Source organism: Carcharhinus amblyrhynchos, chromosome 12 (assembly GCF_965287045.1).
Source record: "Carcharhinus amblyrhynchos chromosome 12, sCarAmb.v2.hapA, whole genome shotgun sequence".
Lineage (NCBI taxonomy): Eukaryota > Metazoa > Chordata > Chondrichthyes > Carcharhiniformes > Carcharhinidae > Carcharhinus > Carcharhinus amblyrhynchos.
In genome coordinates, this window is record NC_137335.1 from 64,865,183 (window position 1) to 64,878,160 (window position 12,978).

The 12,978-nt window shown below is 41.5% G+C and overlaps 1 protein-coding gene across 1 annotated transcript in view; it reads left to right on the forward strand.

Moving 5' to 3' along the window:
- Positions 1-12,978, forward strand: part of lrpprc (leucine-rich pentatricopeptide repeat containing) — a 133,554-nt gene that overhangs the window by 66,065 nt on the left and 54,511 nt on the right. The window contains exons 19-20 of the mRNA XM_080200647.1: positions 2,860-2,916; positions 4,355-4,468. Coding sequence (XP_080056773.1) covers positions 2,860-2,916; positions 4,355-4,468 — 171 coding nt within the window. The remainder of the gene's footprint in view (positions 1-2,859; positions 2,917-4,354; positions 4,469-12,978) is intronic.

Here is a 12,978-nt window from a genome sequence, read left to right on the forward strand (position 1 = left end):
GCAGAAATGTGCTGGGCTCCTCCGTCTTTTAGGTGAGGGATTTGTGGAGCCTCCCCCTCCATTGAGTTGTTTAATTGTCCACTATTCGTGACTGGATGTGGCAGGACTGCACAGCTTAGATCTGATCTGTTGATTATGGAATCATTTGGCTCTATACATGCTCCTTATAGCAGTCGTGTAGCTTCACCAGGCTAGCACCTCATGTTTAGGTATGCATGGTGTTGCTCCTGCATTCTTTAGACCAGGGTTGATCCTCTAGCTTAGTGGTAATGGTACAGTGGGGTCTGTGCCGGGCCATGAGGTTACAGATTGTGGTCGAGTTCAATTCTGTTACTGCTGATGGCCCACAATACGTTATGGATGCCCAGTGTTGAGTTGCTAGATCTGTTTGAAATCTATCCCATTTAGCATGGTGGTAGTGCTTCACTCAATGTGAAGGTGGAACTTTGTCATCACAGGGACTGTGTGGTGGTCACTCCTACCAATTGCTGTCATGGACTGCTGCATCTGGGGCAGGTAAGTTGGTGAGGGTGAGGTCAAGTGTGTTTTTCCCCCTGTTACTGGTCCCCTCATTATTTTCCAGACAGATGCGGCAGTTATGCCCTTTAAGATTTTGATCTGTGGGGGTGCTGCCGAGCCAGTCCTGCTGGTGGAACAAGCCCCTATCAAGAGTAATTCTGCACCCTTGCCACCCTCAGTGCTTCTTCCACGTGATGTTCAACATGGGAGAATAGCGATTCATCAGCTGAAGGGGGGAGTCAGGTGGGTGATGGTATGATGTGGTTGTCAGCTGAAGGTTCCTGATACCCTGAGACTTCATGGAGTCTAAAGTCAATGTTGAGCACTCTCAGCACAACTCCCTTCCGACTGTTTGCTGCTCTGCTGAGTTTATTCAACTGGTGGGACAGGACACATCAGCAATGGTGGTAGTGGTGTCTGAGACATTGTCTGTAAGGCATGATTCCACAAGTATAATGTCAAGCTGTTGTTTGACTAGTTTGAGACAGCTGTCCCAATTTTGGCATAAGTTCTCAGATGTTAGTAAGGAGGACTTTGACCGGGCTGGAATTGTTGTTTTTGGTACCTAGCTCAATCCCTGGTGGTCCATCTTGTGACGATACTGTGGTATTGTTGCTATATTTTATATTTAAGGCAGGATTGCTTTAAGAGACAGTGTTTTGTTACAAGAGTTGATTTGGTTGGTAAATATGCTGCAGATGCTAAGAATGCAGGCTGATAATTGATTTTAGCTAGGAATGTGTTACTTTGGATGGATCTTTGGTTTATTTAGGTTCTCCTGGGGTTTGAGTAGCATTTTAATTAGGTTGATTGACAGAGATGGTCATGCAATTAATAGGAGGAGCTAAGCTTGCAGGAAGGAAAGTATTTCAGTTTCATTTTTAACTTCAAGCAATTGCTGCCTGGGCTGCCAAAGGAAAGCAGTGCCTTTCTCTCTTGCTCTCATTCTCTCACCCTCCTATGCCCCTAGTGGTGTTCTGAAAGCTTCACTTCCACCCCCTTTCCCCCCTTCACTCCCCCAGAAGTGTTCTGAAAGTTCCAAGGTAGGGAGATGTTTCCTTGATTGGAATTCATAGTGATAAGTTAGCAGTTCAGGCTTGCATCTTGTCATGTTTAAGCATTGTTTAACTGTTAAAGGTTAAGCTCTCACTTGTTATAATTTAACTATGTTGTTAATAAAGTTTGTTCTAATAAAAGCTTTCCGTGTGTCAGGATCACGCCTGGAGTGAAACACCTTATCCTCACACTAGTACCAAAATTGAAAATTGTTGGGGAGTCATCTGACTTCATAACATACATTGGAGTTTCTGAACCATATCTGAACAATCTGGCTTAATTCCTTATTGGCTTTCTTGCAGCTTGATACAACTGACTGGCTTAAGTTTATTTATCAGTGTCACAAGCAGGCTTACTTTAACACTGCAATGAAGTTACTGTGAAAATCCCCTAGTCACCATACTCCCGACGCCTGTTAAGATACACTGAAGGAGAATTTAGCATGACCAATGCACCTAACCAGCATGTCTTCCAGACTGTGGGAGGAATCAGAGCACCTGGAGGAAACCCATGCAGACACAGGGAGAATGTGTAAACTCTGCACAGACCGTGATCCAAGCTAAGAATTGAACCCGGGTCCCTGGCACTGTGAGGCAGCAGTGCTAACCACTACTTGCTTGGGCATTTAAGAGTCAACCTCATTTCAGTGGGGCTGAGGTCATATGTAGGCTAGACCAGGTGAGGACAGCAGATGTCCTTCCCTAGTAGACATTAGTGAACCACGTGTCTTTTTTTTGTGTGACAATTGACAATGGTTTCATGGTCATCAATAGACTTTTAATTGAGTTCAAATTCTACCATCTGTTGTGGTCTGATTCCAACCTGGGCACAATCCTGGATCTCTGGATTACTAGTCCAGTGACAATATCATTGCAGCACTGCCCCCGCCCCCCCCCCCCCCCCCAATTTCCCTCTTGGAAGAGGCAGAATGAAATTAATACTGAATAGCATCCGAAACAAGAGACATCACTTGCATCAGTGTTGACTTGGAGATTTCCTTTTGCTGGGAGGAACCAATGAGGTGATAAATTTGAGTAAAATTATTGTACAGCTCCTTGGGTGAATCCTTCCTTTGCTCTTCTGATGGATTTAAAAGTTCCACAAATAAGGATGCCTGAACTTTGAAGAAATTTAAAACCAAACTTTGAAATGTATTACTCATTGTAGTGACATTCAAACCCCATTCCCCTACATGCTCCCCTTTTCACCCTACGCCAGCATGTACAATTGAATGAAAAGCATCAAATTCTTAAGTTTCTAAATATAAGAACTGTTATTTTTCAGGATGTCATTGTTTTGGTGAATGAACAGGATAAGCTGACTGCTGCTGACCTCCCAAAAGTGAGTAAGAAGTTCAGATTGAAAATGAAGCTTTTTTGAAAAAAAGCATGTTCTGTTGTAAATTAAAGTCTGGTTTAATTAGAATGTTAGCCCAACAGAGTAATGAGGCCAATTTATTCAGGCAGAGTGCAGTTATTCTTAGGTAGATCATCAACTAGCCTGGAGGTGCCTGGCGTTATGTTACTTTTCATTTGTTTGAGCATATTCAACTCAGTTTATTTGTCTGTGCATTTGTGTTTTCATTCTCCCCTTCCTTGTCCTGAATGTGATGCCTGAAACCCTGCTTGATGCCTCAGGTGCTTGTAGCTAGTTACCAAAACTATCAGAGATAATGCAGGTGTTGCAGCATCTCTGATTTATGTTCTAAAGTGGGTGACACCACAGGCTTCGTTTAGGATACAAATTGTGAACCGAGCAAGCTGGAACTCAAACTTGCCACTTTGGGCATCTTGATATTTTCCAGAGAAAATGCCTAATTGCTTTATGGTGGGGATTTGATACCTTCGATGTATTGTCCCAAAGGAAGCACTTTTTTAGCTAGACAATGAGTACTGTTGCCGCAAAGATATGAATATATTAGCAGTTTTATATTTCTTGCCCACTGAATTAAAATACAAATGTTGGGGTGGTGAATGTGTTTTGTTTTTGCAACACCAATATAGCAGCTTTATCATGATAGAACATCCCAAAGCACTTCTGTTACAAAGCAACATACCATATTACAATGAGCCACATCAGGAGATATTAGGTCAGATGACCAAAAGCTTGGTCAGAAAGGTAAAAGGAGGGAAGCGGGTGGAGACCACTGAAATTGGGAATCTCAAGAGGACATAGATGTCTGAGGATTGTAAGATCAGAGGAGATTTCAGAGCTGGGAGGGGTGAGAGCAGGGAGGGTTTTCAAAACAAGGTTGAGAATGTTCAAATCAAGACTGTGTGACTAAGAGCCAGTGCAGATCAGCTGGTATAGCACAGGACCTGTGCAAGTTAGCACAGGAGCAGATGTTTTAAATTGCATCAATTTTATAGAAAATAGAATATGGGAGACCAGCAAGGAGTGTTTTGGAATCAAGCTTTGAGGTGATTAAGGCATGAAGGAATGTTTCTGCAACAGATGAGCTGAGACAGGCAAAGTTGAGTGATGTTGCAGAGGTGGCAGTTGGTCGTTTTAATATTAGCATGAATCTGAGATCAGAAGCTCACCTCTGGGTCAACTGAGACACAAATGTTATGAACAGGCTTTTTACATCTGTGTTGCTAGGAATAGAATGGATAGCTATAGAACAGAGTTTGGAGATTGAAAATGATGAGTCTTCCCGTTGTCTACTTTAAAAAAAAAGTTGGGGTTTAATGAAGGATTCAAATTATTTATCGTAACATGAGTTACTATTTTTTCATGTTAAAAGAGGCCTCTAACATGCCTGAGTTTGTTTTATCAGGGATCCGAGGCAAAAATTGCTGCTCTAGAAACAAAACTGGCAGAGCTAAAAATGGAGAACAAGCCTATTGGGGAGATGTTGAAGCAACTGATCCTATTGCTTTGTGGGACTGAGGTAAGAATGGTAATTTCTTATGACCACATGAGGAGGAGTTGAATGGCTCCTCTCTTGGTCTTCTCGTTTGAATGCAACAGATTTTTTGTTTGTACAAGTTATACTTGCCAATTCAGTGAGTACTCAATGAAGTATCAATAGAGTAGGTTTTCTTGCGAAAAAAGGGTTCGTTTTATAAATCGATCAAAGTAAAATAATAGAATATGCACTGACATTCTCACTCACGCCCACACTGATGCTTTCAAAGTTCTCTCATACAAATGCCACAATAGTTTGACCAAATTAGAGTCCACAAGAAAGGAAAAGAGAATGCAGTCTGTGGTTTGGTGATTTGACTGGCATCCAGCTGAATTCAATGATCTGTGCTTCCAATGTAAAGATGTAAATGACTAAGTTAATAGTTATTCAGGAGAATGTCATGCTCGGTCCACCTCTTCTAAGAAATCTCTGCCTGCAGCGTTGCTGGGCAATTACAGTTAGCAACCAAGCTTGAAGCTTATCAGGTGAATTCAAGAAAAAAGGAAGGCACGAGGGACTCCAACTACATTGTCTTCATCAGCTGCATTTCCTCAGTTCTGCTGAGAAAATCTCTGCTTACAACATTCAAAAGGTTGGCTTGTCTGTGACTGCCCTCTCCAAATGACCAGTACTTTAAACTTGGTTGTGTATTCCCAGGTAAGGCTTGGGAATTCTCCTTCTTAGCCAGGTTTCCTTTAATTATATTTGATGGTTTGTCTCATATGAACACATAAAGGTAAGAATTAGGGGTAGGCTGCTCTGCCATTCAATAAGATCATGGCTGAAAAATCAAAAATTGGAACCTCAACTCCACATTCCTATCGACCTGCCCCTCCCACTCTGATAACCTTTCATGCCCTTATTAATGAAGAATCCATCTAACGCCCTCAAAAATATTCAAAGACACTTCTTTTTGAGGAAGAGTTTTCCAGGGAGACTCAATTCTCAGAGAAATTTCTCACCCATTCTGTCTTAAATGAGCAACCCCTCCTTTTTTGAACAATCCCCAATTGTTTGGGTATCAGGGTATAATGAAATAAGAAATATGGTTCATTTGTACTCCCCTGAGGTCATTGTCTTTGATGGGTCTTTGCAGACATACGTATTTCATTTCAGTGGGTTTGCAATGTGCAGTAATACAAAGTAAATAACCGTCTTGACTGTTAGTTCAAGTTGCTTTAGTCTGTTTATAATGAAATCTTTTTAAATAATGATGCCATGTCATGTGTGCTCTTCCTGAAGGCAGATCCTGGCTCATTTCTGTTGATGCTCCATCTTGAGTTTTCTTGTAAGTTTTAAACAGTAGTGGTTTGCCAAGGACAGGTCAAGGAGGCAGGGCCCAAGCCTATCCCAGCTCGAATGGGAATCAAACACAGGCTTATGGTGCTACTCTGATCTGCATGCTAGTTATTCCTAGTTTATCCCCCATGGCAATGCCTTGACCAGTTGAGTCAACAAAAAGCTTGGCAGTTAACTGTTCGTTGGCGTATTCTCTGTGGCAATGCCTATCCCAATCAGTCTATTTGCCAACCAATCAGCATTCTATTGTGCAGTACAAATTATTTTTCCTTTTACAACTGGTATTCTCAGAAATCTGTCCTGCTGAGTAGAAGATGAAAAGCTTTGACAGCATGTCTCTTTTCAACAATACTGAAGTTCTGTTCCACCAAACCACTATTTCTGTATCTTTTTGTCCAAGTTCCTTTCTTAGGATAATGGGATGGTTAATGAAAGCAGTATTGTGGTAATCTCAATGTTGAGGGATTGAGGGATTGGTTGAGGCAAGGCAATTGGAAAAATTGGGTAAATATTTGAATCAGAGGAAGACAGTTTTGATGAGAAAGCAGGGCAGAGTGCAAGATAGAGGAAATAGATTTGGATTGCCAAATCTATCTAGGGATCTGATGGATCATTGCACTACAAACTACTACAATGCATTCCACTGAATTCTTTCTGGAGCCAATCTTGGAAATGCTGGACCATGGAGTTTTGAACTATACCCCAGATCCTTGATACAGAGCTACCGATTTAAGATGTGCAACTCTAGGCCATTGCCAAGTGGAAACCAGGTATTTTCTCATGGGAAAATAGATTTTTAAAAAACGCTAAGTTTGCAATGTGTTGAACTATAATTTTCTATGAACTATGGTGATGGTTTGCAATAATCCTTCATTTCCTCTCATTGGACAGTAAGAGGCAAAGCGTTGAATGAGCTGCTCATTCAATGTTGAACGAAAACCTGGAGGTATTGGAGTAATGGCTCTGCTGAGGGCCATATACAAAGTGTGTGTCACAAGCAGCCTTTGGGCCATATAATGATTGTACTGGTGAAGGAGGTAATGAAACACCAGCTCACAGTTTTTCTCTTTGGAGTTCTTCGCAAGCTTCTTCAAAATCCTTAAATCATATAGACTTCTCCATTCCCTCTTAATTCAATTTGTAAGATGGATCAAGTGGAACTTTGGAAATCCAGGCTGACTGTCCTCATTCAATTTCTTATTCTCCAGAGGCTTAATAATTTCATCGCACATTGTGGACTCCAGTAGTATACAAACATGTGAAATAAGATTAACCAATGTATACTTTTAAGCTTAATCCTGTTTACTTTGAGTTGCTTCTGCTACCTTCCAGTGTTTTGACATGATTTTCCTTTCCAAATAACTTTTGCCGTTTTTGGTCTCCTTTTAGATAATACTTTACATTCTGATTTCTTGACAGCAGTGTTTGATCTTTATTTCATATATTTGGAAGCATTTATATACAGAGGGCATCACACTTGGATTTGATGATGCATTGATGACCAACACCAATTTAACAATATAAATCTGATCTGCACCTGTAGCGTCCAAGTTCTGAAATGATGTTAAGCTGCCTTTGAAATGCTTTCAGAGAGTCTAGGGCGTGTTCGTGGCACAGTGGTTAGTACTGCTGCCTCAGTGCCAGAGACTTGGGTTCAGTTCCTGGTTTGGGGCACAGTCTGGCGAAGTCTGCACCTTCTCCCCATGTCTGTGTGGGTTTCCTCTGGGCGCTCCGGTTTCCTCCCACTGTCTGAAAGATGCACTGGTTAGGTGCATTGGCCATGCTAAATTCTTCCTCAATATATCCAAACAGGTGTCGGAGTGTGGTAACTAGAGGATTTTCACAGTAACTTCATTGCAGTGTTAATGTAAGCCTGTTTGTGACTAATAAACAAACTTTAAAAGATTCATTTCCCTTCTGATTTTTGAATTGGTTTTAGAAATCCATCACTTTTCTATTCCAAAAAGATAAAGCCATCCCTTCTCAAACCCCCATTCACAGAGAAGCCCAGAAAATATCTTGCCCTATTTGCAAAAAAATGACTAAGAATGTTAGAATTCCAATCAGTTGATTATTCTTTACTTAGGCCCTTGTTCAAGCCAGGGGAGAATGCAATCTTACATCATAAACATTCATTCTCTCTACCACTGGCACACAGTGACAGCTGCGTGCAAATACAAGATACATTGCAGCAACTCACCAAACCTCTTGTGATGGTATTTTGCAAACCTGCAATCTCTACTTAACACAAGGATAGCAGGTGGAAATACCACCATCTGCAAGTTCCCCAAGTCACATACCATCCTGACTTGGAAACGTATCACTGTTCCTTCTCTGTTACTGGGTCAGATACTTGGAATTCTATTCCTAATAGCACTGTTGGTGTACACCTGCCCTGTTTGTGATCAGAACTCTCCAGTCACCTGACAAAGGGGCAAACCCTGAAAACTAGTGGATTTACTATCAGATAACTTGTTGGACTTCTTACTGTGTACACCTACACCAGATGGACTGCAGCGGATCAAGAAGCCAGCTACCGAGCATCTTCTTGAGAGCAGTAAGGAATGGGCAATAAATACTGGCCTAGCCAGTGACGCCTGCATTCCACAAATGAGTATTATTGAAAAAAGGTTTGCACAAATACATTTCATCAAGAAGTCAAGCGCTAAACACTCTATTGGTTAAAGCCACAATGTTGGGTACACAGATACTCCATAGCATGAGCGCAATGGAGTTATCTGGACTGTGCTTCTTGGAGCAGATAAGGTTAAGAAATGACCCATTTACTTTTCCAAGCTGATGAGAGTTTCTGATGGAGAAAAATTATTCTGTCTGGTAATTGGATCAGTAACGAAAGGCAATAGATTCAAAATTATTGGGAAAAAATCTGTAAGAACGATGCAACTTTTTTTTTCAACTTGAGTTGCAGTGAACTGGAAAACTGGTGCAAGTTAATTCCTTAAGTAATTTTAAAAAGGAGTTGGACTGGTGCATGATGATGAGGAACTCGGAAGGTTTTGGTATATCTGAGGAAGCATGGCTGCTCTTTCTAGGAGCCAGCACAAGCACGTGTGTCAAACAGTGGCCTCCTGGGTAGCAAATCATTACTAGATAAACACGCTTTAAAAAGCGAAGGCTATATAGGCAATGTAGCATATCACTGAATAAACTTTGAATGATACTGAACATTACAGCAGTGATCAGGGAGTTTGATGTTACGAATTGGTGGGGTTGTGCTGAGTAATTGTTTGCACAGCTGAAAATTTAATTTTGAATTCTCTTTGCTTTGAATAGCTGGTTTCTTGAATAGCCCTTGTGTGTGTGATTAACAACAGTCAGAACTTCTGTGGTTCCCCACCCCCGGACCCCTTTTCTGATCTTGATTTCTTCTAATGTTAACTGATCTTTGTTTGTCTGCAGTTGGCTGGTACACCCTCATTGGCCAGCTCACATTTTTTCCTTTTAACTCCTTGTTCTTCCAGACTGTACCTGGTAAAGGCACTTTTCAAGATCGTTCTTATAGAAGAAAGCGAGCCTGAACGAGCAAATAGAAACTGATAGTTTCTTAAAGCCAAAAAGAGACAGTTTTGTTCCCCATAGCCAAATATCTGTTACTGTTTCTCCTGACTGACGATTAATAAACAAACACAGAAGAATGTGCAATCTTGCACATTTGTTTTCATTTTAAAGACAGGGCTCCCTTCAATCATTTACTTCATTAGTGTGGATGACATTGTTGTCAGAAGATCTCAATGACCATCTACAAATTTTCCCCTACAGCCTATAAATATAGGATTTTGTGGTTGCTGTTGAGTTGCTGGAGCAGGGATTTCCACCAGCAAATCAGTTTGTGTCTATTTGAATTTAACAACCATATACTTACTAATTTTGCATTTCTTGAATATTTTCTCCTGCCCAATGGAAAGAAACAGGTGTTCAGTTTCCTCCCGGATGCTTTTTCTCCACGTTTTGGGCCAGGCACTCCAGTTATTGGTGGGGATGTTGTATTTTTCGAAGGCGGCTTTGAGGGTGTCCTTGAAGCATTTCTGTGCCCTCTGGGACTCGTGCAGTGCCAAAGTTCCGAATGGAGCATTTGTTTTGGGAGTCTTGTGTCAGGCAAGCGATGTGGCTCACCCAGTGGAGCTGATCAAACGTGGCCGATGCTTCGATGTTGGCCTGAGAGAGAACATTTGCAGAATCTAGTGCAGACAATGCTGATGACACTTTGCCTGGTGTACGTTCTCTGAGCCATACAGGATGATGGGTGTCTACATTGTTCTGTAGACCATGAACTTGGTGCTGAGTCTGAGCTTTTGGTCTTCAGACACTCTTCAGGCAGTCGATCGCTGTGCCGGAACACTGAAGGCAGTGTTGAACCTCATCGTCGATGTTTGTTCTTGTTGGCAGTAGGCTCCCAAGGTATGGAAAGTGGACCATATTGTCCAAGATCACATTGAGATTTTGATATCTAGGGGACAGTGTTGTGTGGCAAGGCAGGTTGGTAGAGGACCTTTGTCTTAGATGGATGTTTAGTGTAAGGCCCATGCTGTTGTACACCTCAGTGAAGGTGTTGATAATGATCTGGAGCTCAGTCTTAGCGCTTGCACAGATGCAAACATTGAATTAGGTTAAGCAGACAATGACAGAGGATGAGACAATCTTCGATATGGCCTGCAGGCGGTAGAGGTTGAACGGATTCTTGTTTGTGTTGTAGTTTAACTCCATTCAAGCGAGGGGCTTGCTGAGGCTGAGATGGAGCATTGTTGGAAGAAAGATCAAGAAAAGTGTTGTTGTGATGACACTGCCTTGCTGACTCCAGTCCAGAAAATGTGAATAGAGTCCATGATGAATCGTTGGTCAGGATCCATGTCGTCGTGGAGCAAAGCTTGGGGACAAATCTTTGGGGCCAGCTGAAACAGAAGGGCATTCCATAATTCCTCATGATTGACTGTCGAAGGTTTTTGTGAGGTCAATGAAGGCCATGTACAAGGGGTTGTTGGTGTTCCCTGCACTTCTCTTTAGTTACCATGCAGTGAAGATCCATGTTCGTTGTGCCTCATAGCGGGTGCATTTAATATTGCAGCTCTGGGAAGAGCTCTTATGCTGCAGCACAGTGGCGATTTATGGAAGCCTCTTGTGATGACCTTCCCTGTAACCACCTGCAGGGAAATTCCACCGGGGTTATTGCAGTCAGATTTCTTGCCTTTCCTAAAGATGGGTCACCATTACAGCATCCCTGAGATATCCTGGCATGTTGTCTTTCTTCCAGCTAATGGAAATGAGATTATCTATTCAAATAATTGTGCCTCTCTGCCTTGTTTTAGTGCTTTTGCACTCCAGATGCCTTGTTATCCTTCAGTTATCGAATGGCCCTTCTACCTCATGCTGAGATGGTGACGACAGAGGGATATAGTGAACACCACGTCTATTGAAAACAGAATCTCTGTTAAGGAGGTTGTTGAAGCGCTCCTCCAAAAGGGCGCTAACTGCCTCTCCATTTCTGGCCAGCAGTGGAATGGGCCTCGGGTGCTTAGGCTATAGATGGTCTCGACTGCAGGAAAGAAGCCTTATGCATTATTGTTGACAGCTAACTGCTGGATCATCTGTGCTTTCTGCATCCGCCATCTTTTCTTTGGGTCATGGTTTTTTTTTGCTGACCTCAACCATCAGCCATCAGTAGAACTGCTTTCATGTTCTTGAGTTGGGTTGTTGTTTCAAGTTCACAATAGGCTGATCGATTCCTGGATCTTCTGGTCATTCTCTGTAAGTGGGATAAAACTTAGACTGCCTGTGTGACTTTTGATCGAATGTAGTAGTCTGAAAGTTTGACATTGTTATTCATCACAGTTCTAGCCTAATGACCAACCTTCATCTGCTTTACAGTGGGAAAAATAGACAAAGAAAACCAGCTGTGTCCATTATTTTGTGCCTGGAAAACCAGTGCAGATTGTAGGTGGGAGCATGCAGCTACAAACTGTTCGGTCTGACCACATGTAAACTGGTGGCTTTGGGGAGGTAACCTTGGGTGTTAAATTTGAAATTTAAAAAACATTTATTCGGCAGTTTGTTGACAGAAATGTAGCATCTGTTAATACCAAGTCCAGGCATGCAATTCGTACAAAATCTTCAGTTTTAGAAAATGCCAGGCTCCCAAGCGTTTATCATCCCAACGTGGTTGGTCAGAGGAAAACCATTGCACAATTTTCTAAATAAAAGACAAATTAAAAACGTGCAAAGTTAGTCAAATTTCATTCTTCCTGGGAAAGCTAAAGATAGGTGAAGTCCCTGATGAAAAATACTTTATGCTCTCTAAATCAATTATTGGTGCACACAATTCACATCTCATTTTGTCAAGTTCTTTACTGTCTTGGTCAATTGGAATTGTAATCCCCAGTACCTGTTGTGTGGTGATTCTAAAACATGGGGGAAGGAGGTTTGAAGGAATGTTGGCCTTTCTGTTATGAAACTTGGAAACTTAAATTGCCATGTACTTCAACCCAAAGCAGAAAGAAGTTTGAGAATCAAGTGTGTATGACATGTTTCTGGGTGTGCATGTATCCAGCAATAGACCATCTGATGGCTTTATAAATTACTCAGCTATAGTCCAATTTGTGTTTTTTTTTTAATGACATGATTGTGCTTCAAAAGATTAAGATACAGTTAAAACCATGTATTGAAGTATCCAATAAAGATGTGTCACAAGCTATTTGGAAGGTCATGAAATAAAAGGGGCTGTAGTGAAGCACGTTAATATGTTCACCACCCCCACCCCCCTCCGACCAGGTACATCTGTTCACATTTAATTGGAAGCAGTAATGCTTATGAAAATAACTAACTGCAGTGGAAATTGTTTCTTTTAGAGCCTAATTGCTTTCTGTCAATGCATCCATTGGGGGAAGGGTATCTTAAAATGAATTTGTTCTCCATAATTATAGATGCCTTAAAACTACAGAGACTGAAAGAGTCTAAAGCATTTTAGCTCAAAAATAATCTGATTTTCGTGGTCACTGATCTCGAAGAAAGCTGCCCACGAGAAATAGCAATCTCTTATGGAGTATAGTTCCCGTTTTCTGATGTCAAATTGAGTCTGGTGCCAAGTAAAGGTGTCCAGCAACACTTGTGTCATCAAGCAGTCAATTGCATGGAAATATTCTTGCAGGCAGCAAACCAGTTAATTAAAATGCACTGAATAT